General features: G+C 40.8%; 3 protein-coding genes across 6 annotated transcripts in view; all 3 read left to right on the forward strand.

The window, feature by feature from the left end:
• Positions 1-944: 944 nt before the first annotated feature.
• eloca (elongin C paralog a) lies at positions 945-2,769 on the forward strand. The gene is made up of 4 exons (XM_086191108.1): positions 945-1,078; positions 1,599-1,622; positions 1,816-1,959; positions 2,276-2,769. The coding sequence occupies exons 2-4, from the start codon at positions 1,619-1,621 to the stop codon at positions 2,464-2,466; spliced, it is 339 nt and encodes a 112-aa protein (XP_086047234.1). The 5' UTR covers positions 945-1,078; positions 1,599-1,618; the 3' UTR covers positions 2,467-2,769.
• Positions 2,770-3,461: 692 nt separating this feature from the next.
• Positions 3,462-13,099, forward strand: ube2wb (ubiquitin conjugating enzyme E2 Wb). 4 transcript variants are annotated; one of them, XR_015110938.1, is made up of 7 exons: positions 3,462-3,516; positions 4,317-4,408; positions 7,303-7,405; positions 10,387-10,542; positions 10,629-10,704; positions 10,790-11,936; positions 12,708-13,099. XR_015110938.1 is itself a non-coding variant. In XM_086191642.1 (6 exons), exons 1-6 carry the CDS (start codon positions 3,502-3,504, stop codon positions 10,801-10,803), a joined length of 456 nt encoding a protein of 151 aa, XP_086047768.1. In that variant the 5' UTR covers positions 3,462-3,501; the 3' UTR covers positions 10,804-13,099. The 4 variants fall into 4 exon arrangements, 3 of the variants coding, with proteins under 3 accessions (XP_086047768.1, XP_086047769.1, XP_086047770.1); XM_086191642.1 differs by having other exon boundaries at positions 10,790-13,099; XM_086191643.1 differs by lacking the exon at positions 3,462-3,516 and adding an exon at positions 3,855-3,956 and having other exon boundaries at positions 10,790-13,099.
• Positions 13,100-14,989: 1,890 nt separating this feature from the next.
• Positions 14,990-25,451, forward strand: part of stau2 (staufen double-stranded RNA binding protein 2) — an 84,473-nt gene continuing 74,011 nt past the window's right edge. Inside the window, exons 1-5 of the mRNA XM_086191739.1 lie at positions 14,990-15,120; positions 16,859-17,066; positions 18,742-18,872; positions 19,040-19,199; positions 20,724-20,859. Coding sequence (XP_086047865.1) covers positions 16,868-17,066; positions 18,742-18,872; positions 19,040-19,199; positions 20,724-20,859 — 626 coding nt within the window. The 5' untranslated portion in view covers positions 14,990-15,120; positions 16,859-16,867. The remainder of the gene's footprint in view (positions 15,121-16,858; positions 17,067-18,741; positions 18,873-19,039; positions 19,200-20,723; positions 20,860-25,451) is intronic.

The raw sequence follows: 25,451 nt of genomic DNA on the forward strand, positions 1-25,451 counted from the left end.
CGGATTTATGGGCCTGCAAAATGTCTCTGTCATATACAACAAGCACCTGTTCTCCCTCATCACAGCCGGAGGAGCCAGTCAGGAGGATTACTCTAAAACACATGCGCCCCCTAGAGAGCAAAACACTGCATATCCCATCCTCTGGAGAATGGCCTGCACCAGTGAAAATTTGACAAGTCATCTCAGGATTTTATTTTGTTGAAAAATGTATATCCTGTCTCCCATTCTTGTCCTGGCACAGAAGAACTGATTTCTTTTAGACAGTGAAAGTGTCATTTTACATACATTTCCTACAACTTTGAATGTCACAATCCATCCATTTTCTGTACCGCTTAACCATGAAGGGTCGCGGGGGCGGGGGCCTGGAGCACGACTGACATTGGGCGAGAGGCGGGGTTCACCCTGGACGGTTCACCCTGGACGGGTCACCAGTCCGTCGTAGAGGGCATGTCATAATCATTATTATCATTATCTAATTCATTGCAGGTGAGTGTTTTTTAAAATATTTAATGGTCTGAATAGAATATAATAGAAGAAAGTTAAGTTTTATTCCACATCAATCAGGCTAATAATCAATATCCAATCATATTTTTTAACAGTGGGATAATTCTGGGACCAGAATTAATAATAATAATAATAATTTCAATTTTTATATAACGCCTCTCACGACACCCAGGATATTTAACAATAATACACACAAACAAACAAAAAAATTTAACAGGCGAAGGCCTGGGATTTTGGACTTTTACAGGGTTAAGCCATCTCAACTTGGGCAAAATTGAACAATGTATTTCTTTATGCACTGAAATATTCTTTTAATTTCATAATTCAGACTCTAAGCCCATTATGACCTGTTAAAATTTAACTCTATTTTGACCGTGTACACAAGAAGACAACACAAGGTCTATGTGTATTTGCGAACGCTCAGGAAGAGGATCGCTTCTTTCTTTGAAAGTGAAGCTCTACGGAAGATTTTGTATACGGACGGGTGTTCCTGTAAACTGGTTCCGGGTATCAACAGCTTAGTAGCTAACGCTAACTGACACACGATCTCCACTCCGCATTTACCCGACGAGTGGTAAGAAACATTGTTGTGTTTTCTGTATATGTTGATGTGTTTAATGGTTATTTGACAGCTTTTGTTGTTCGAGTTTTAACCCAATAAACAACTCGTCAGCAAAAATTGTGTATTTTTTTCTGTCGAGGCGTTAGCTTGATTACTAGCACAATTTAGCAAAAGCTAACTAACTAGAACTGCCGGTTACGAAGACGCATCAAGACGTGAAAAATGACCAAATTTCCGAATATCTTAACATTGGGTGGGAGTAAAGAAATCACATTTATGCATGCTGGCTTTTCTCCCGACTGTAGAAAACAGTCTGGTAACATTATGTTCTTTTAGCACTGTATGGCAACGTCAGTGATAAACGGTGTTGGTTAAACGTTCAGGTTAAAGGCCTAGTTAACGTAACCGAAACCCAGCCTTTAGCTGCCATATGTTATATTTTTGACTTTATACTATTGTCTTAATGGGCCTGTTAAGGATTGTTCAAATGTTGATTTTCGTTCATGTATGTTTCTGTTCTCATCACACGCAGGATAGAAATCCTGGATCAGAATGGGTGAGTTACAAACTTGTATATTGCTGAACCGTCAAGCATATTAATAAATTACCAGTACATTGAACATCCTACATATGACTTCGCACGTTTCCATTTCTCATAGCAATAATATTTCTACTGTGGACAGTCCTAACTAGAACTGTTACTGTTCGAATCTATCTCAACGCTTGGGTTTGCTGATGTTGCTTCACAGATGGGGAAGAGAGAACCTACGGAGGCTGTGAAGGGCCAGATGCCATGTACGTGAAGTTGATTTCTTCGGATGGCCATGAATTCATTGTGAAAAGAGAACATGCCTTGACATCTGGGACTATCAAAGCCATGTTGAGTGGGCCAGGTGAGGATTCAGGGAACCTACTCCCATGATGTTAAATCTGAGAATTTAGTTTAATGCAATGCATAAATAATTGATCGCATCTAGAAAGATAAATAAATCCTTATTAATGCAAATAGTCAAGTATGTCTCATAATGACAAGATGTGGTTCCTTTTGGATCAGTGTAAGAAACGAGCGTAAGAAAGTGGAAGAGAGAGAATGTGGCAAGCTGGCAGTGTGTTTGACATGTTTTGTGACAGTAAATTCAATAAATGATGTGTTATTATATATGTACATTTATATTTTACTTATAAGACCCACCTTAACCCTCCATTCAGGTCAGTTTGCTGAGAATGAAACCAATGAAGTGAACTTCAGAGAGATCCCGTCTCATGTCCTCTCCAAGGTCTGCATGTACTTCACCTATAAGGTCCGTTACACCAACAGCTCCACAGAAATACCGGAATTTCCCATCGCTCCCGAGATTGCATTGGAATTGCTCATGGCTGCCAACTTTTTGGATTGCTAAAGTTACAAAGAAAAATGTAGCGGCTTCAAACACTTTTAGATGTTTTTGACTATTTAACTTGTTTTGCCATATACACAATATTAAAACGAAATGTGTTTATGTCATCAGAAGATGTTTTGCTTTTCTTTTCTTTTTTTTTTTGGTCTGAATTCTGTCATAAGAAGTATTAAAGGATTTCATTTTAATATAATGTTTGAAAATGGTGGGCTACATCACTTCCCCCAGAATGTGACAAATGTGTCCCACGCTCCAATCACCTTTCCTAACCTCTCTGTCTTAATAAAGACCTGTTTGGAAGGAGTACATCGGACTTTTGATACTGAATTGAAGAGGTTAAATGTTGTTCGGTTTTTGTGTGTGTGTGTGTTTGTGATAGTTTATTTTTAGGCACAGAAAATTCTTCCTGCAGTTTGATTTTCCTCAATTGGAAAGGTTAATATTTTGACTCCAAATATTTAGGCTGGTATGAAGGTGCGTTTGGAGAATTCACAGCAGAGGAGATGCAAGTGGATTCAAGATCAACAAACTGGAAACAAGTGCAAGATAACGATTTCATCATTTCAGATGTGGAGAGTTGAGCAATGGACTATCATCCCCAGCTGACAATACTAATAAAAGATGAACATTGATCTGCTGTGTAAACAGGAGTTATAAGAGAATATATTAAACCAAAATGTCTCTGGAAAGGCACGTCAGTTATACTATATAAAAGAATGATAGTGAGGATCATGTTATGTTTCTGAAATTATATCCTGACGAAATACTAAAAATATGATTTGCTGTGGTCTATCACAGGGGTAACCCTAATGTTCCGTGAACCGGGCAGATTCTAACCAAGATTTTTTTACTTAAATAAATTCAGTGTGATGGCTGTAAAAGTTATAAACTGGTCAAAACAAACGAGGGATAATAGTGTTCCTGGGTCTGACGGAGCCCTTCTGTAGATTGTTTTCTTCTGTCAAAACAACTTCTCCGCCCACGTGACTTCTTGACGTACAGCCCTCCGCTGGGCGCTGATGCAGGGGGGTTTCCATCATGGCGTCGATGCAGGTAAGAACACAAATGACAGCGAGCGTAAGTTTATCGTGTAGCTGCTTTCGGTCAGTCTTTCCGACCTTTTTACGGACTACTTAATTGACGTATAGGTATTTGTTCTAAGTGGTGCTGACAGCGCAGTAAAAGCAGAGACATTTAAACCCCTCACTGTTCCAAGGTTTGGCTGTTGCTAGCATTACAACTAACATTAGCCCATCATCATTAACAGACGCTAGCACTGAAACCCTGCTTTCTAGAGCCAAATGTTTGTGACACGCGGTGTAATTTTCCCTCACAGCACGTGAATGATGTCTAAAATACAGCGATATATCGAGTTGAAACATTTTTTTATTATATTTGCAGATGTGTCACGGCTGCTTTTCGGCTAACGTTGACATTAGCTAGCGAGGCGGTGCGCAGATTGACCAGTTCCAGTCTCCTCCTTGGCCGAACAGGTGCATAGATAAGGGCACTCACCGTAGCTAGAGACGGGTAACAAAGTCAAGGAAAAAGCCGTAAATAAAAGGGAAACACAAGGATTGCAAACTCCGTGCGGTTCATCTCTGGTAACTGAAGGGTTTGTTGGGTATGACAACGTTGTGTAGCACATGGCCTTCGCAGTAACTCCACTTCAAGTCCACCTTCAACTCAAAAATCAGGGCATATTTCTATTTCGTCATTCCTCAAGGAGAGACCAGTAATGAGTGAAGACGAATTTCATATGCCGATGGCATAATTTGATCTTTCTTTCTATAGGTTTAGTTTTTAGTTTTACCTAGATTATACTTACATACCTTCTTCTTTTTTTTTAACAGAAACGGCTACAAAAGGAATTATTAGCCCTGCAAAATGATCCACCCCCAGGAATGACGCTTAATGAAAAAAGTGTACAGAACACCATAACACAGTAAGTAAATATTTTATTTCACTATTTGATTGTCTTCTCTAACAAGATATGGTCATGTAAACTTTAAGTAGTCTTTTAAAAGATATTCACAAGTATCTCACAAAAGTATCTGGTTCAATCTCAACGATTGGAAGATGTAGAAAGCACAGCTATAGCAATAACGGGGTATTCAAGCTTTCAGCGAGGGCCGGTAAGGAGGAATCGGGGTCATTCCAGTGACTGGCAGCTCCGGCCCCTCACTAGAGTGTCTCTAATGCAGTGTCACAATTCATCCTTATAAAATATTGAACGGGTGGCATGCAGGAGTTGGGCTAGGATAGCACAGAACACTGCTGCTTGGCTGACCTTTCTGTCTGGGGTTTCGTAGCGTTCCCTTAACCCCACGTGCAAGCTGTATGTGCGGGTGAAATTGTTCATGGGGGGGGGGGGGGGGGGGGGTTGATTTCGAAACAATTGTCTCTGTCATTAAAAGTTTGCTACAGGGTTGGAACCTTTACTCTGTGTTGTGCTGTTTAGTCCGCCAGCAGTCTTGTCTAGAAAGAGGCATGTTAGAGACAGATTTCCAAGAACACTGTCTTCTATTTGTGTATTTTATATTATTTTTCACTCTCGTCAGATAACGCGCCTGAGCAGGTTAAAAATGACCTCGTCTTTCTTTTTGGGTCCGATTGACCTCCCCTCTTATCTTCCTGGATATGTTGTTTTTCCTCTTCCCGTCGAAAAATTTTAAAGCCATTTCCTCGTTCTGTAGCTCTGTGGATTGTGATGTAACCGTAATATGCACCAGATAAAGATCTGAAAACTTTCTGAAGTACAGTAAAAACATTGGCCAGTTACATTCATGTTCTTTTCTCCACTTGCTCCAAAGACCATGTTGCACTGCCATGCTGGTTCATTGAATCTAGTATAGATTCACAAGCCACAAGGCCATATCCTAGCGTCCCATCCATAGAATTCATAACATCAAGACCTACTTGCTCTTTTTAAACCCACCCATTCACATACTCCTCAGTTTTTTTTTCTTTTGCTAGCATTTCTTCCTGTTGGTTTTGGCCTGCATTATGCATAGATACTCCGCCCGTTTTTTTTTAGGTATTTGTTCATCCTTCCTTGGTGAATTATGCCTCCCTGTCTGCTTAGGCGCTCTGTCTGTGTTGTGTTTTGCATGACTGATAAGTCTCCTAACCAGTTTATCTGGCTTTCACATTGATTGTACATCCCCAGGTAGGTTTGAGATGGCATATAGGGGTGTGGCCTATTGTTTCAGATTGTCATAATGACACAGTGGGGACTATCAGCAGATGCAAGTACTTCGTTCCCGCTTGAATGTTGAGCTAACCGTATTCTATTTTTGATAAACAATCTTGGACAAATGCACATTGCGGGATTATGTGTGACGCTGATAAGAAGCTAGTTTGGTTTCAGATTTACAGCTTGTGTTGATATAGTACACTTGCTGCTGCTCTAGCGATAACAGTGTCTCTTATTGTACTGTGTGAGAGTGCAGGTGGCTTTGCATGAAATTTATGAGCCCTCAATGAGTCCGCCAATGCAAACAAGGAAACATACAGAGATGTTCAGTTGGTCCCTTGTCCCTGTTAATATTAAATGACTAACTAGACTCTTCAATAGGTATATCCTCATAATACCATGCAATCCAGTATGATCGTGTACTTTTCAGAGCCTCATTTTGGTAGCATTTGATTGTTTTTCTGACTTTTGTTTGCAAAGAGCCCGATTGTCACTAAATTTGTGGAGGGGTGTAACATAGTCCAAAGAGGAGGCTGTAAAATTTCAGGCTAAATCCCATCGGTAGTGAAGAAATCAGTGCCCCAATTGTCAAGCTCACAAGTAGCTTACCACAGTAACCCATTTCACATATCTCCATTGACTCATGCACTTGTCCCAATGTACTTATATTTTAACAGATTTGTGTGTGTGAAGAAACAGAACTGTATTGAAACTCGTGAAAGGTTAGCCCTTTTTTGTCCTTGGGGTTTGTAGCTGAAATCTTCAGACTCTAAGTGAGAGGTATGCACTCTCTCAGTGCCATCTGTCTGCCACTGCTTTCAGACTCTCTCTGTGACATTAGGCTTTTTAAGGGTGAAGCTCTAAACCGGGCTGACCTCATATGCAGGCCTAAATGATCATGCACCCTCAGGCTAGATTTGAAAGAGCCACCAGGCTATAAAGCCAAATAGCCACATGTCTCCTCAGTGTCCTAGCTGTACCACTTGCCTGGATGAAATTAGGTCACAGATTGTGATGCTGCCATCAGCGTTCTCCTTTTGAGATGGAAAAGCGGCCAAACCAAATAAATACAATGTCAATATCTGGCAACATGCATCCTGACATAGAGGAATACTACGAAGGTCAAGTGTCCTTCACCCCGGATACCCGGGATCAAGCCTGTGTGTTTTCAATCACCTGCCACTCTGAGCCAGGAGAAGACACTGAATCCCAGCAGCTCAGTCAGCACAGTTCTGTAACCAGGCTACAGATGCAAACATAGATCTAATCCAGCTAATCAATGGAGTGTCACATTATAACGAAACCGCAGTCATAACCCAGCTGAATATTGAATGTCACTGGAATGAGTCAGACTAAAAGCTTTTGATCAAACGCACGCACACACACACACATACACACACACTGAACCCTGGACAGCTCACAGTCACTGTAGTGGTACAGGTCATTCCCAGAACACAGCACATTATTCACCACTAACAACAGCATAAATACAGTTGCAGCATGGCTAAAAACCATACCATCCAAAGAAGATGCTGTGATTAAGGGATTCAACTGAAGAAATGGTTGTATTAAAACAGCATTTTGAGTCTTGTTTGACATTGTTTCACATGTTTGACATATTCCCATATTCTTGCTTCCTTCAGGTGGATTGTAGACATGGAGGGAGCACCCGGCACACTGTATGAAGGAGAGAAATTTCAGCTGCTTTTCAAATTTAGTAGTCGATATCCTTTTGATTCACCTCAGGTAAGCAGCAGTGGCTCAGACGCTATCTTTGTGTGCGTGTGCGTCTGTGTCTTCATCCTTGTGTTCCAGATCTGTCATTTTAACATATTATTGATATCTGCTTATTCATTCAACCGGCCAATTTAATCAAATCCTCCTTATGCAATGCACGGGCTCTGCTGCACAACACATGCTCCCATGATGCAGCGTTTACTCTCCATGGTACGGTCTGTCTCAACAACAATAGCCGTCTGTAGCACTGAGCACAAGAGAGATACATGGAAGTGAAGAAAAACATTCCTCTTTTTTGGTTATGAAAACATTTAGGATTTCATTGTCTGTCGCGCGATGCTTTGACGCTGCAGACTGCTCCCTTTGTTCCACTTCATTTCTATATTTGTTGTTTGTTGTATTTTATTATAGTTTCTGCTATTTAGTACTCTTATACTTTTTCTGCTGCTACTTCTCTGTTTCTCCTGCTGTAACAATGCCAATTTCCCCACTGAGGGATGAATAAAGGTTTATCTTATCTTTTATATTGTAGGCAAAATACTAATAATTGTGTGTGGTTTTGTGCATAAAATTGTTGATTTTAATGCAACTGATTATCAGCCCCGTTTTAGGCCTCCTTGACTCACTAACTCTCTGTGTTGACTCCTTGTGTGTGTGTGTGTGTGTGTGTGTGTGTGTGTGTGTTTGCGTAAATATGAGGTGTTTGGAAGTGCCTTTTTGTGTTTAAACAAACAGGCAATTTTCCCATCTCGTTTTAAGGACTTGTTGAGTCAGATTCTACAAATATGTGCAAAAAAAAGTCTCATAGCTTGCAGATGCGAGTAAACTCAGCTTTACTGCCTGACTGCTCAAAAAAATAAAATCCTGAACTATATGGTTCCAGAGCTGAGTCCTCTTCGACTAGTCTGAAGATCCAGTGTAGCGGTTTTTCATTTTCTAAACAAACCTGTCCAAACAGTCCTTCAGTATCTACTGTCTGGATGCCTGCAGAATCACATGAAACACATCGGCTCCACAGTTGTTGGCGGAATGAATCTCCACTCGGAAACTCTGGAGCCAGGAATCCGTGTCCGAGGCACAGTACTGAAGCTGTGTTTGAAGGGATTAGTTTAACTCACCAATCTTACTTCACTTATCGGGAGGCTGCCCTACTAAAAATAGAGAGTGAGCCGGGGTAGAGAAAATTAGATAAACATGGCTACTAAGCTACTGTCCACTCCAAAAGGAAGGCCCGGCTGTTTAAGTGGTCCTCTGTTGGGCTCTTCCTGTGGCCCCTGATAGTGCTTTACTGATAAATGCATAAAGTGTGTTATTACTGGTTGCGTGCACGTGTGTGCGTGGGATGGATTTCGTTGTAACTATGTAGAAGACACATGTAGTCCTGAGAGTTTGTGCTGCGTTTCAGAAGAGCCTCCCACTGAACACTACCAAGGAAACACCGGCCCACTCAAAAATACGCTCTTGTGTATTTCAGGAACAATTTTTATTTCGGTAACATGTTCACAGCCGATTTCTTCCACAACATATTTGGCCATGTTCCTTTTGTTTGTGTTAACTGTGCATCCTGACCTGGATCCCAACTGTGCTTGTGTTGTATTGACACAGTGGTTATACATGCTAAAGTATAGAGTAATAAAAGAACAGTTTTAAAAATGAAACATCTTAGCTGTCTTTGCTAATATACCATGTATTTTTACAGTGGCATTTGTGTAGCCTTCTGTGATTTTTGCACCCCCACCAACAGTCAAAGATAAAATGCCTGTCAGTTCAGTTTCTGGCCGTCTCGGCTAGTTTTCTATCAGTCAGACAAAGTCATGACAGGAAAAGTGGCCCTGCTCCACAGCCGACTGTTCACAAGACAATTAGCTGAATTTCTGACATTTGTTCAGGCTTCAGTCAGGAGTTTCCTCTGTCGTCACAGAAACATCACACAAGTGGTTACAGCACTCGCAATAGTTGATGTAGAGATTCTCTCTGCATGTTGTCTGTATAGTTTCCTTTACATACTGGATGTGGCCACACACAGTTTAAAGGTTTTAGCTTTTGTCGCGGTTTTCATGAACGATAATGCGTTTTGTTCCCAGTGTGCATGTAAAACAGTGAGCAATGTTAGGGGCTCAAAGAAAGCAGGCATTTTTACTTGTGAAAGTGGGAAAGAGAACGAGGGGTAGTATCGAGAGAGGAATCAACACGCTTGTGCTCGGCGTTCTGAGCTTCCTTCTGCACTCATGTTGCCTTTTTTCTGATGAAAGGTTGCAGTGAATATTTAAACTTCCCATCAGCGCGGAGCTTTCACTCATCTTCAGGGTTTTTAGTTCCAGGACTGCTCTTCACTCCTATCGCTTAACACTCGGACTGTCCCAGCCTTCGCAGCCCTGTGATGGAGAGTCTCTGCTCTCCTGTGAGGCCCAGTCTGGTGCCAGACTGCCTCAACACATTGTTTCCCTCCATTACCCCCTTTACAGACCCCCCTCTCTGCCTCCCCTTCTCCCTGCTCAGGCTCCACAATCTTGAGTTGTGTATGCTCAGTGTATTCACCTTTTTGCCCTTACTCTTTCACCGTTTTTATACCCCCAGCCTTTTATGGAGTATTTCTTCTTTTTTTTTTTTTTCTTTTTTTAAACAAAACATATCCCCTCTCCTAGTATCCACTGTCCCGCTCTCACCCCATCTCGGCCCCTCTTTCCTAATCCCAGAGCCTCATTTCCCTGTAGAGGGCTAAGCCGGATCTTTATGGCAAGTCTCATTATTTCCTGTCTGTATTCCATTTATCTAACCATCCCAGAATGTATATTCCACGACCGAGATGCCCGCAGTATGGTCTTAAAAGTAGTAAAGGTCATTAAAAGTCATCTTTCTTTAGCGTCCCAATCAATTACATGAAACTGTTTTGAGTTTGACTTCCTCGTTGTGAGTTCAGACTCATGTTTACAGGCCATGAGGGTAAATATCTGTGACCACTGATTTGTTCTTCTGGGTCTCTCTTCCAGGTAATGTTCACAGGAGAGAATATACCTGTCCACCCTCACGTGTATAGCAACGGTCACATCTGTCTATCTATTCTAACGGAAGATTGGTCGCCAGCCCTCTCAGTGCAATCAGTTTGTCTTAGCATTATTAGCATGTTGTCCAGCTGCAAAGAAAAGGTACGGAAACTTAACTTGAACTGAAGCACAACCTCTCCCGAATGTTAAGCTGAAATATGAACGCAAACACGTTTCTTTCCCCGCAGAGACGACCGCCTGATAATTCCTTTTATGTAAGAACGTGTAACAAAAATCCAAAGAAGACAAAATGGTGGTATCACGGTGAGTATTGTCATTTTGATTCCATTTAAAGTTTATTTATCAAGTCAGATCATTCTATAATCTTTGCTCCTCTTTGCCTTCACAGATGATACATGCTAATGTACAAACTTTGTAATAATCGCAGGAGAGCGAAGTCCTACTGACCTACGTAAAGCACTTTTTAATCATTCAGTCTCTGAACTCTGACCTGTGACTGGAACAATGGACACCATGCGCTGGAGACTCTCAACTGCACCCCACTCACCCCACCCCCCAAAAAGACCCCCCCATCCTCGGGCAGTTGGATGCATGTTTTAGTCGGTAGTAAAAATAAATAGAGAAAAATGGAATGCACCCCCCCCCCCCCCGATGGATCGCTATTCACACAAGCGAGAAAGGTGGATTTGTAGAGACATAATTGAATTTTTGAGATGATTATTGTTACTTTTTTGTTTCTGTGTGGGTGCATTTAAGGTCCTTGTGTTGTGCAATAATAACTGATGGATGCATGCTTGGGCCTACAAAGAGAAATCCAAATCTGATCATTTTCTAGATGGGATTAGACCGTCAGACCTCCCAAGAAAATGCTTCATCCTTTTAAAAAAAAATTATTTATGATTATATGCACTGTGAAATTTAGTTTAAAAAAAAAGGCACTATTTCTAAATTAATTCCCATCTTGCAGCTGCACTGTAGGCAGTCCTCCACTTGTTTGTCAGGTTCAAGGGTTATTGAGTTTGTAAGCTTTTTTTTTTTTTAAATAAACGTCATCTTCATCTTCCAACCTGGATGCGGTTCTTCCTGCCGTTGGACAGAATGTGGGTACAGATGGGAACAAAACAGGCGTGAGATACTCGACGATCGATGACCTCAGTGCACGTCTCGTCGCGAGGCCGACGTGCAGCGGCCTCTCTTCCGTTTAAAGAATGTCTGCAAGACGAAAGCGTTGCATGATTTACGTTTGTGACACTTTTTTTTTTCACGCTTTAAATTCATGCATCAGAAATGTTTTTTTAAATGTTCTTTTTGTACTGTTTCTCAACCAGCTGATTCTTTGAAAACGGGGATGTTTTAATGTGTTGTGTGTGTTTGAGAGAGAGAGAGAGAGAGAGAGTGTGTGTGTGTGTGTTATTTAATTTAATTTTTGATCTCCACAAAGGTTATGAATGAAAGTAAGATGAAGAGTCAAGATGAGGCTTTTGTGGACCTCACCCCCCCCCCCCCCCCCTTTCCCGGTCAGAGTTTTGGCTCAGGTACTTTTTTCAATATAGAGAGATCACCTCTAAAAAGATACCTATCAGATATTTTAACTATATTTTCACCAAAACAGACTGTTATGTTGTAAAATGATAACATGTCTGCAACTAGTGTGTGTGTGTATATGTGTGTGTGTGTGTGTGTGTGTATTTATATATATATATATATATATATATATATATATATACATACATATATACGTCTTTGAAATTGTTGGGTGATGTGAAGGACATTAGCGGATCATGCATTTACTTTATAGCAGAATGATAACAGGAGTGCTTTGTCTCATTGCTCATTGGAGGTTAGTCTGCATCTTTTGCTAATTAGGATGTGTACAGGCAGCATTATAAAACAACTATTGGTAAGAATCAGATGTAGTTTTACGGTGGGGTTGCATGCCATTTTTAAACCCTTCTGTTTTTTTATTGGCGTCAGACGTGACAGCTATGAGTCTTTCCATAATGGTTGATGGGATGGATGTTACAAAGCTTTTAGACTGTAATCACTCCGTTCCTAAACAAACATTTATCGCCATCCAGTCAGAGATACTTGAATATTCCATCTTGGGTTGTTTGTATTGCATTTGCTTTTTACAGGGTTAGATTTTTTTTTTTTTTTTTCCCTTGAATGAACTTGAGTGAATGTGATGATACTCTATACTGTAGAGGAGATTACCACAGCACACTGCTATCTCAAAACTATATTTATAACTTAAAAAGACATCTATTTAACCAATGATATATTTTTTTTTCTGTTTTTCTCCTTAGCTTCACTGCATCGGTCTAGTCTGCTGTCACCGTGCTGTTAGAAAAAAAACAACAACAAAAACGATAGGACTGAAAGATTGTGTTAATGCAACCATTTGTGAGGGTGGGTGGTGACTAACAGGCCTGCACCCCAGTCAGGCAGTAGATCAGTAGAGCTTTGAAGAAACTTGCAGGGTGAATTCTGTTACAAGGTTTTGGATAAGTCATGTTTTTTTTTCTTTTGATTTTTTCAATATGGTTTGAAATCTTAGCTTGCAGGTTGTTTTTGAGTGATCAAGACTAATGAGGGTGTGTTATTTATATTTGAAAATTTGTTCTGGGATGTGCAAGCTCCATGTAATAGGTGCCTGTTCATTTTCATAATCAATAATAAAAGCAAAGATTCACTTTTATTGAGTTTTTCAAAATATGAATGCCTTTTCTTTTTTGCAGCCTGATGACAAACCTTGATGAAGTCATGACAAAAATGAAGTAAAGCTAAATCTGAAGGTGGTACACATGAAAAGTAACATTCTCAAGCCATTATAAAGGGATGAATTTTTGTAATTATATTAAAAATTTGGAATAGAGAAAGATAGTTTCACTCATGTTTGTTGACAGAATCAAAAGCTAGTAGTGCTCCATGATTGAGCACAGGGGTAATTAATGACTTCTATCACGGCTGTGTTCCATTTAGACTGGCTAGATTACTGGTATCGTCCTTACTGGCTCGCTGGGATGGCCGTGACACTAAATAGGACGTGGCCTTAATGTAATTGGATCAATTCCACCTGTGTAAAAATGCGTTTTCACAAACTAAACAACAGCATGTATGTGAGCAACTTTAAAGTAAGCTTTTTAATTCCAGGGGCGGCATGGCTCAGAGGTCGAGTGGCCGTCTGGCAACCAAAGGGTCGCTGGTTTAAACCTCACTTCCCCCGGTGACCATGTCGAAGTGTCTTTGAGTAAGATACTGAGCCCTGAGCTGCTCCTGATGGCCCTGCGATGGACTGGCGACCCGTTAAGGGGGAACCCCGCCTCGCACCCAATATCAGCTAGAACAGGCTCCGACTTTCCAAAGACCCTTAACAGTGAAGTGGTATAGAAAATGGATGGATTTGAATTCCTCCACAAACTTTACTCCATTTTGTAGGTAATGAAATGAAATAAACTTGGGATAAATGTTAGGAGAACTTTATCCTGTACTCTGAAGATACTTCTACAGTTTAGTTTTCTTTGTCAGTCTTGTAAGGTGCTAATGTCAGTGTACATCAGTAAACAGAAACCCAGAAAGAGTATCGTGCAAGGATTTACATAATTCATCTTTTTATCTGCTAATGAAAAGCATATTTTCCCTTTCTGTAAAAGCTGACAAGTGGTTTAATTGCGCCATCTACTGGACATATAGTGTTCTTGTCTTTTCTGGTACTTTCTTCCCTCCTGTCTTGTGCTTTCTGGACTTAACATTTAATATTAAGCTTTAAGGGCCTAAATTGTCCCACCCCTGACTGCTCATACAGTAACAGCAGGGAAAAATATGAGAATGTCTCTTCTGACCTTGCAGAGATACTCAGATTACAGAAGATCATTTCTCATCGCCCTGATTGGTAAAACCCTGAATCCATCACCATACTCTTTTTTTCTTTTTTTTCCCACTGGAATCCATGTTGGTCCTCCTCACTTGTAAGATTCCGCTTATCAACTCGATGAGGATGTGATGTTTGAGAAGATTACTGACCCTGACAGCTGATCTGTATGTGGTGATATCAACTTCAAGCCCCAAAATGCCCTTGAGTGGAAGCATTTAATGTTGCTGCCAGGTGCAGAAAGCCAATGTTTGATGATTAAAATGTATCATTCTGTAGACAGGACAGCGCAATCTTGCTTTAAACTTAAGACTCTAATTAAGCTTGATAAGTAAGCCTATTATATTTATATATTTTTTCAAGTTATAAAAAAAATCTTAATTTCAAGTAAACTATGCATAAAAATATACTTATAAAACAGTTTGATTAAAACGACAGATACAAAATAATATTGCGATTTGAGAAAATAAAACAACAGTAAACCCAAAAAGAACGAATGTGAAATTATTAAGTTTTTATTATCCTGAATAGAAGTTGCCTTTTCAGGCTCTCAGGAAGCAACCGAGGACTGAACCATTCTTGTCATCGCGGGGGTGATCGGTTCATTCATGATAACACCTTAAACTGTAAGGGAGATATGATACCGATATGCAACGTTTAGCAGTGACCAGAGAAACAATGCCAAAACTTCATAAATCAAATATTAAAGCGGCCATAAACAGTTGCTTCTCATTTGAAGTGTTTTAATTTTTCCCAGACAAATAATATGGTCTGTTCCCACTTCCATCCAGTTCTCTTTAGTGTTTGCCAATGTTGGAGGTGTAACTGGGGTCTGGCCCTGGACAAAGGTAATAAATACCCTCAAATATTTGTCCATATGTTATCACATCGTTTGTGGAATGTTCGCCACGCTGTCGCCAGTCCGTATGGGCTGTTGAGGTGGACTGAAATTCCCCAGACTTTCGTGGAAGATGGGGCGGTATGGAGATGCTAGCAAGAGGGGTGCTCGGCCGATCAGCCATGATGAGCTTTAAACCAGCTAAACTAACGTTACGGTTAACGGAGGTGCCTATTTGGCTTGTAAACAGTATGATAATCAACTGTGACATAATAATGACAGCACGCACACTCGTCCATCTAGTTGTTTTGTTTTGGAGAGCTGACATTTACAGGAAATGCCGTTTGCCTGTCGGTTATGTTAGCATCCTGCTAAAGTGGTCGAAGCTGTAATGTAGGTTCAGGGGTTGCAGACAGCCCTTCAGATCTGTCTGTCAACACTAACAGCACCTCTACAGTCTAGGAAACACGTTTTTAGCTCGGCCTGAACTCATTTAGCGTGTTTGAAATTATATTTATGCATGTAATCGGGATGGAAAGCTAATGAATGTGTAACCCCAGCAACTTCAGGGTCGACCGAGATGCTGCAGCAGCGATGTTTAACAAGGAAAAAAAAGGTCACTTTCAGCTACACGTCAGAGTTATAATGTCACGCTGCGCTGTGGATAGATTCATTGTGAGTGGTTGTCACACATACAATTGATCTGCTGCTTGCCTCCAAGTCCACCTGGCACTGAAAAATCATAAACACAAGCACGTCTAGGACGCCGGAAAAAAAAAAAAAAAATATATATATATATATATATATATATAGCTAACTGACGTGTGCTCTTGAAAAAACTTTATTTGATTCGTTAATTAAAGATGTTACTGCATTCATGTTCACCCAATTTATTGATAGAAATAATTTTAGTTTGACATGTATCGAAGATATTGTCCATCATCTGTAAGTACTATGACCAATATGACCAACACCAGTGTATCATTAAGTATCCAAGGTAAGGACATTGGGTTCTCTCCACACCTGGGGTGGGGTTCAGTTTTGTGGCTGACCCCCTTGCCCTGACCCGTTTAGGGGAAGTGAATTTCCCTCATTTCCCTTCACTGCCTGCCCGATATTAATGTGAACCAGCAGGAGAGCCAATTTGGCAATATGGTGTGATACAGTTTGTACCTTTTTTTAAATCGAGTTTACATACTCAATCTTCATCCTCTGAAAAACAGCTGGTGTGTATTATGTTACCTCTATGCGGCCATGACCTGTGGCTAATTGCATTCACTAAAATGATGAATGCGCGTGTAACAAGATAAAGAAGTTTGTGTTTTTATTGCAGAAATGATGTACTCTCTTTGTCTGTTATATCAATCAGTATTTACTCTATAAAAGCCTCTTTATCTCTGTAGTGTCTAATTAAATGTAAATGTCCAGTGTCTTGTTCAGGATTCCCCTCCTTGTTCCGGGGAGCTTAGCAGCAGTAACATGAGCAAAGCTCCTTCAAATAAAGCTTCATTGTCTGGCTGTATTGGCTGCCAGTGGATCAGAATGTGAACTAGGCCTACGGTCACACAGCTTGGTGTCTGTTGTCCGAAGTTCGTTGAGAGAAATGAAACAGAACAGTTTCAAATTGTAGAAATATTGATTTATGTGTGTTAGGAATAAAGCACAGGATGTTTTTGAGTTGTTACATTTAGGATCTCATAAAAATCTTAGTTGAATCAGCTATCGGTGAGAGTTCTGTGTGTTTCTAGGAAGAGAGCATGGCTCAAGTGAAAGTACAGACCTCAGCACCCCTGGCTGGTCCTGGCCTCTCCCCTGGAGCTCCCCTGCCGGCCATGGCCAGCCCAGGATCCCTGGGTCTGCAGCCCTCTGTCAACGGCACAGGCCCAGCCCCCACACCCGCCTGCCCTGCTCCTGCAGCTGGATATGGGGATGCCCCTGTGTCTGCCACACCACCAGGTAGACTTCCAATAAGATATTCTCTTTTCAGGGGGAAATTAAGTTATAATAAGTGAGTTATGTTTCTGTGTTTTTAAACAAATTATGGGCTGTTTGTAGTTTGTAATTTTCAGTTGCCACAGGCGATGTAATGTTCCACTAATTTTCCAAGCATGGATTGCATCCACACGTGTCGTCTTTGTTAAAATATTAAGTGTTCCGTTCTTCCATGCCGCTAGGCTTCACATGCAGGTTGATCATCTGTTGAAAAGGGTCTTGAGGCCTTTGTAACCCCCCCCAAAGAAATAAGAGTTGTACCTGGGTGTAGCATCATAAAACAGGTTTGACATTGGACAGGAAGTTACATGGTTGACTTACAGACCTGCAGGACCCGTTCTTTTCACATCAGATAATCAAAACCTTCCATTCCGGTTTTCAACAGGAACAGATTGTTAAATCTTACATCAGTCCCAGCACTTGCACTGTAATGTTTATCAGTTTTGGACAAAATTGCTGATAATGTTCTTCGTTATGAAATTAAACTCCATAAAAAACAAAAGTTTAAAATCCCATTGCTGTAACATCACATAACTGCAAACAGCTGTTCAGCAGTACCTTCAGCTACTGCTCACATGTCCTGGAAAATTAGTTTCTTGAGTAACCAAAACGATACATTTTCTTAGTCATGACTCATATCTGAATTGTTTTAGTTTATTGTGTGTTTACAGCCCGAAAGTTTTTGCATTTTAAGACTCACAGACTCACTTGGTCACTCACGGAAGATGGTTCCATACAGTTAATGATCTCTGTATGTTATGAATCATGTATGCATTTTAGCTTTTGTTAAATCTGAGATGTGGTCGGAGACGTGAGGTCACGCAAGCGGAAAGGGGGTTAATTCAGCGCGCCTCACGATCGTGGTCCACAGGCTTTTTATTTAGATGGAATTACCACAGATTTGAGGTTGGAACATCTACGCTCTCGCAGAAAGAAATCTTAAGATACCTGCAAACAAGTAGTACAACAACAACAGGTAATATTCCCCTGCTCCTTTCTGGAGGAGAATACTCGAGGAGCCAACTCAGGGTGAACAGAAGGGACAACAGCACGCAATTAAAAAAGTCATTCATAACATTGCAAGTCTTTAGCAAATTCTATGTACTTCCTCAGAATATTCAATGGTATTTCTTACCCTGGAATGCTGCTCTCGGCGCATGCTTTGATAAATGAAGATGTTTACCTAACCTGTTGCATGAGTTTGTGTGGGTGCAAGTTATGAGGCAGGGGGTTGGAGGATAACGGAATACAAAAACAGTAACTGAGAGAAGTTTTAACTGACCACCTTTTTCCTTTCGTCTTGTCTGCATCCTCACACAAATTTACACGACCGAATTCATGTTCCTTTTTTTTTTGGCAAGGCAGGTCAGAGGAAGCTATTTGATAAATGGTTCCCATACCAGAGGGGTTACTATTTTGGTGCTGTGGTAGGGACATGAGCCAGGTAGCTCCTCGTTGGTGCTGTCAGATTTAAAGTCAGTTAAAAGCAATTTTAGAGGATAATGTCTCAATGTTACGAAGCCACGTTTCCACATGGTGCACCCTGACACCCAGACAGGGCTTCCTCATGGCCCTCATTCCCTGGTGTCATAATCGTATTTCTCAGTATGCAATGCATTTATCTGTGCTGTAATTTCAGGCCCGCCCCAGGAGAACATGGCAAACCCTAAAGAGAAAACTCCGATGTGTTTGGTGAATGAGTTAGCCCGTTTCAACAGGATCCAACCACAGTACAAACTCCTCCACGAGAGAGGCCCTGCACATGCTAAGGTCAGGATGGGGAGACTGCATGGAAGTGTGAATTTGGAGCCTGAACATAGTATCTGCATTTCATTCATTAGAACCCCCCTGAGCAAAGGCAATGGTGATGACTGTGTCTTTTGAAAATGGCAGTTGCTGTCATGTCATGTGTTCCCCTCTGGGTGTCACTGTTGCAGATCTTCACAGTGCAGCTGACCCTTGGGGAGCAGGTGTGGGAGGCAGAGGGGACCAGCATTAAAAAGGCCCAGCATTCCACAGCGGCTAAAGCGCTAGCTGAGAGTGTCCTGCCCAGGCCAGCACCCCGCTCCCCTAAAGTTGACATCAACAGCAACCCAGGTACTGCAACCACAGTAGCATATACTCATTTAGTTGTAGCAGTATGTCCTGGGTTATCATACTGTTAGACTACAGAATTCAGAAAGAGTACAATATAAGGCTTGTCAAGAAATATTTTGCTATAACTGAATGAATATATATATATATATATATATACATATACACACACACATATGTATATATATGTATATGTATGTATCTAGATCTATTTAGTGAGTTTTACTTTCTGTTGTGTCATTCTAAAGATTCATTATTATTGAGAGTGTCTGGTTTTGCTTGATTCAACACTGAAGTCACATGCTGCTGTGGTTCCACTACGTTTGGCCTCCAGGCTACACCATCCTTGCTTCTTTATCAAGGCTTGTGACAGGGAATTTTATTGGACATCTCCACCACATTCTGTATGCTCTTGTAAACAATAATGGATGGTCAATTCCATATATATTTATTTAGGTATGTATGTCCTTGAGTTTGATGTCCAGTTCAAGAGTTTATAATAAATTCAAAGACTTTTCATTTATGACAGTGACAAATGTAGACATACGGGTGGGTGGGGCTTGGGTAGAGATAATTGATGATTGATGCGAGGAGGTAACCTCAAGGGGACTTTCAATTAAGAATGTTCGGTTATTAACTTCAAAAAGTTGCAGTGCCAACTGAGAGTTGAACAGAAATATTAACTGGCTGCATTGGTTCATTTAATCAGTGGATATTTGTACCCATATCTGTAAAATTGAATCAGTGTCCATCGTTTAGAGACTGTCCTCCAGTGACACACTGAAAGGAATGTTGAAAAAACCCCACTATTGACTCCTAAAGTATTCTTACTGACATGAACCTCAGGACATTCCTTTTTGCTCTCGAGCCTGGAGTATATCTGAAATCAACTGTAATACGGTTGACAGTGACATCTTCATGGGTGTCAGTAAGTAAGTAAGTTAGTTTGATGCTCCGCTCAAGTACTTGACCAACAAAAAACAGGTCAAAAGTCAGTGGTGCATCCTCCCCCCCACTACTCAAAGGACACATGATTTAGGCAGTCGATGCTGGGTGCACTTGCACGCACTCTCACACTTGTCATTAGACACTCACAGCAGCCACAAGATCACAAGTTAGACATAACAATGTGAGAGATTCTTGTATATTTCATGCTATGAATGCCGACGTCTTTTTTGTCTTTTTTTTTTTTAAGCCAGACATGTGAGAAACACTTAGTTTCAGCTGAACAGTGGTTTATCATTGAGATAACCATGAGAGACAAATGAACAACAATTTTGCACCTGATTATTCATCGTTTAAACAATTTGAATAAAGTGAATAAACCTCAAAGGCACTGGAGCTTGAACAGGTCTTTTACGTCCTCATTAAGCTAACCTGTGAAGGAAAAAAACAGAACGTCAACTTAAGTCGTTTATTTAGATATAGACTTCCTCATGTTTGTCCATGAAATCTGTTTCATAAAGAGTGTAATTTTTGTTTTTGTTTTTTTGGGGGGGCTTTTCTACATCGGCTCGGCTCCTGCAGGCAGTATAACACCCACAGTGGAGCTGAATGGTCTGGCCATGAAGAGAGGGGAGCCAGCTATCTACAGGCCTTTGGATCCCAAGCCCATTCCCAACTACAGAGCAAACTACAACTTCAGAGGCATGTTCAACCAAAGGTGAGCACCCAAATCCAGACACGCCTGAAAACCATTGTGCGACCAAGAGTGTAGTTTTGAGGGGGCATGTGGTCTCAAATCAATCATTTTTCTGAAGTCGACTCAAGTCAAAATGGTTTGTACCTGTGATATATTCTGAAAATTACCCTTAGATATTGTGTCATAATTTTAAATACAGAGACGGTGAAATGTGTCATTGTTACAGCTGCAGATGGCAGTGTTTCCTCATTTGAAAAACCCTCACAGCAGTGCTTTTCTAAGGTGATTGAGCACCCATTTTGTAACATGCAAGTTATGAATTGCGATAGATATTCATATATGTTGTGGATTTATGCAGAGTCTGCTTTGGAATTTCATGATATTACAGAACAGACATAAAGCTGTCCCAATTAAATATAGGTGGCACAGAGCAATACATACATGCCGTTTGCTAAAAATTTTCCCTCATTGAAGTCCTATAGTAACATACTCTGATGCCAAGTATCTTGTGGAAAGGATTTGTAAACTTGGTGTACTTAACAGGAGAAGTCACTGAGTCAGTTGCAGTGTTGGGTAACCGAGTCTAGCCAGCAGACGGTCCCGCATCTGGCTCCCATCTTCTACTATCTGATCCATGCAGGAACAAACGGGGTGAAAGGCTCACGTCTTTGAAAGAGGGAAGGAAATCTGTTTCCTTGTAACTGTCTGTCAATGTCATATGTCACAGTGATGTGTCTAAAGAGAGGCAGCATCGCTCGTTGTCTATTTAGACGCTTCTTAAGCGAGAGAGGGGATGAGGGGACGCGTCTGAATCATTGAACAGAAGTATACATTATCTCAAGGTCACTCGTCTTTTCGTAAGGTCTCTCTCATCCAGTGTGCTTGAGCCCTGGATTAATGAAGGTGAGACCTTCTGAATATGAATTCTCTTCATCGGATGACTGACTGTGTGGCAGAGTGACAGGCCATATCCACAATTGGTCATCTTAACGACTCTGCAGTGAAACCAAGGTTTCCATATGCCCATGTCCTTACCTATTATGATGAATCAGAGCGATCTGGAATCGTGTTGATGGAAAATCATCCCATTAAAAGGGCAGCCTGGCTCGGATCCATCAGTGCTCTAATAACCACCAGGACCCGTATTGATTCATTCAGAAAGTGCTCCGATGAAAAAATATGGTGATAATATGATATGTGCATTTATCAGCGTCTTCATGAATCTTATTTATGGCGAAGGGCCCGTGAATAATTTCTTCCCGTCCAAGTCCACTTTTAAATCAGCCATTTGTCTCTGTTATTGTGGAGTCTTCATCGGACCATTGTTCATTCTCAAATACTGAATTGAAGAACACCCTCGATGATGATGATGATGATGATGCATATTTTTCAAGTGATTCAGTCAATTACCGAGCTTCTCTGAAACAGTATACGGAAATTCACTCCAAATGATTCACATAAGTGATCGTCAAATTGGGATAATACTTTTGTTATCAAGAAATGCGGTTACATCAACCTTTTTTTTTTTTTTCATGGATAATCATTGACACCCGTGTTATCATTGGAACACCTGACTCCTATGAGTCATTCTGGGCTCCTCTCGTCTATTCATGTTGCTCCTAACTTTCCCCCTGCTGCTCTGTGCGCGCCTCCGCCCAAGGGGGCGTTCTGTCAGAATTTGGAATTTGGACAGGACTTTCCCCCGTTGGAGCAAGGCTGTGCAGTCTGAGGCCACCCACCTCCTCCCAGCCCTCATTTGGTTATGACAGTAACATTATGTCAGCTGGAAGAACAGTGGGCTGAATGTCTGAGGGTGCTTTGCTCTGTGACATTTCCTCCTGCGATGATGTTCAGATACCCAACAGGCCGCAAACTGCTTTCTCCGTTGGAAACAAAAGCCCAATTTACACAGAGATTCCGTAATACTGTCCCTAGGAGGATTCCAGTTATGACACAGCAGCTGCTTAACCTGTGCCACACAAAAAGAGTACAAAGTGGGTTATTTTCATACTGGTGTTCCACAATCAGACCCAATGAGTAACAAGAGCACCGTTGGCCCCAAGTCTCCTTTTTTAGAAGGACATCAGTTCAGATTCAACAGGGAAGCAACAATCAGTTACAACCGTGCAACATTCTCATCTTGAACAGGCTGAGTAAAAGGGGCTGAAGAGGAATAGCAGGTCACCTGTGCTACAGAGGATGCAGTACCTGTTGCACAGTGTTGTAGTATTGTGCAATTTGTACCCAATTTTTGCATTTCGTTATTAAATCTGCTGCCAAAAAGGCAAGAAATCTGTTTAACAAATGGCAGTTGCATCTTTAATGTTGTAACTTAAACCAGTATCCTTTTTTTTCATTGACTTTGTGAGACTTTTGTGTGTACTACAGTCTTGAGACCTGGGCAAACCCAAAAACTGATCCACACTTAATCCTGATATCATCACACACAATGGAAGCAATGCCAAAGAAACACTTTCATTCACAAATCACAAATCTCATGCAAATACTGTTACAAATTGTATTGCGCAACCCTTGAATAACCAAATGAAACTATGGTAAAAGTACGTCTGTAAAGAGTAAATAATATTTTAAATCACGCAAATATAACCATAATTGGGACATGAAAAATCCTTGTCACGGGGAGGTTTTGTATCAATCATGGATGATGTGATATGATATATGATCAAGAACTGCGGCAGATCCTTTTGCATTTTCACTGTACAGCAGCCACTCCCAATAATTGCAATCATGAATGAACCCACCATTTATAAAATGTCCAGCACAGTTTCCCAGAGTTCACAGTGACTCTTTCAAACAAATGATGACCGCCATGGATTTTGCTTTAAAAACTGAAGTGAACTTGTGTAATTTGTCGCAGGAATTAAAATTACTTCAATATACGTGGACAAAAAAACTTCTTTTTTTTTTTCGATGTGTCAGTAATGTGCTGACCCTGATGTTATACAGCACTAAAATGCCATATGACTTCCCTCAGCTACTGTATACGGACGTGTCCTTGTTAAATCCATGACAACCTTCTTGTACGCCTCAGGGATGCTGTGTGTCTGTGTGTGGGTGCATGTTAGAAATATAAAGAGAGCGTTCCAATGAAAAGATACTTATCCTTGAGAAATGAATCCCCTCTCATGCTTGCAGGGCATTCGAATAACATCAGACAGCAAAATTGCAGCAGAGCAGACACGCGCGCACAAACACACACACGCACGCAGGTGTACGTTGTCATATGCAGCTGTAATTGGGACAACCTAGCGCACTTCAGATTTGCCCGTGAGCACTTTTCTATATTCCTATCATCTCTCTCTCTCTACGTATATGTGTAGGTATCCAATATCCTCTGTCCTCTTCTTCTTCACACAGACTTTTTTTTTCCCGCTCTCTCACCTTCACCCACTGAAATTTTTATTTATATATATATATATATATATATATATATATATATATAATTTTTTTTTTTTTTAATATAGCTTACCGGCCTGTTGGGATCTCATGTATTGGGACACTGTGTGCTCTTTCTTCCACTCAGGCATTCCACGGATATGTTTTCTCTTATCCATCCCGTCATCATAGCTGTTCCCAAAACAAAAGGGAGCTGCCAAAGCCCGTAGGGTAGACACATCAGAGGAGTAACGTTTTATTGCTTTTTTTTTTTTTTTTTGAACATCACCATGTAGCTGTGTTGACAAGTAAATCAGATGCATACAGTCAGGGACAACATAAAATACCTTGGGCGACACGCCAGACCAAACAATAATATGTCCGAATTGTTCAAATGGGTGTAAACTCATAAAGTAATGTTTTATTGAAGAGACCAGGGGTGGAGGAGTGGACTACAGGTCCAAAATAAACAGTTGCTCAGGATGATTTGTGCTCAATAGACTCAATGGCACTTGAGTCCGGTGTCTCCTTTCATCTCCTCTCCTCTGCACAGTGTTTCATGTTCACGTTTGTATATCTTGGTGTGTCCTCCACTTCAAATCTTTTCCTTGATGCGTTGAATGTAAAAAAAATCAACTTGTTACCCCTACTTAGTAAGAAGCATACATCAGTGGGAGCACTTCTCCTAATGCCTCCTTTCAGTACGTCTGCCTGGCTTAGTCAGATGACTTAAGTGGGCCTCTTCACAAAACCACACGTCTCTGTGTGTTGGTACGGATACACGCCACTTACTTCTTATCCTTTATTGTATGGGTGGCTGTTAGCTGTCAGATATTCCAAATTTGAGTGAACACAAATGTTTGTTGTAATGTTTACTTGTATGTCTGTAGTGAAATGTGAAATCGAATATATTTTGGGATGCAACACCAGTTATAGGTGACTATTCTGATATTCTCTATCAAATTAGTCAGATATATTCTGATTGCAGTGCTTATAAGGCAGCAGGCGGCAGCAGACATGCAATCAGAAATGTCCATCCATCGATCGTCAGAGATCACTATTTTCTTTTATATTATCCTGTGTCGTGTCATGAAAGTACACTAAATGTCTAACTAACCAAAATATTTATTTGCTTTTCAATAACTAACTGAATGTCCAAAATGTCTGTTAAATGACCTGAAATGCATCTCAAGCTGCTTTTAGTGTTTGTGGATTAT

This window comes from Aulostomus chinensis, chromosome 21 (genome assembly GCF_037954235.1).
Source record: "Aulostomus chinensis isolate RoL2024-O1b breed Wild chromosome 21, RoL_Achi_v1.0, whole genome shotgun sequence".
In the NCBI taxonomy this organism is placed as follows: Eukaryota; Metazoa; Chordata; class Actinopteri; order Syngnathiformes; family Aulostomidae; genus Aulostomus; species Aulostomus chinensis.

What these genes read in the sequence shown, in the direction of transcription:
- eloca (XM_086191108.1), top strand. An exon ending in AGCCATGTTGAGTGGGCCAG is followed by an intron (nt 1,960 to 2,275) that starts GTGAGGATTCAG and finishes CCCTCCATTCAG; the next exon opens with GTCAGTTTGCTGAGAATGAA.
- ube2wb (XM_086191642.1), top strand. An exon ending in GTACAGAACACCATAACACA is followed by an intron (nt 4,409 to 7,302) that starts GTAAGTAAATAT and finishes TGCTTCCTTCAG; the next exon opens with GTGGATTGTAGACATGGAGG. An exon ending in TGTCCAGCTGCAAAGAAAAG is followed by an intron (nt 10,543 to 10,628) that starts GTACGGAAACTT and finishes CTTTCCCCGCAG; the next exon opens with AGACGACCGCCTGATAATTC.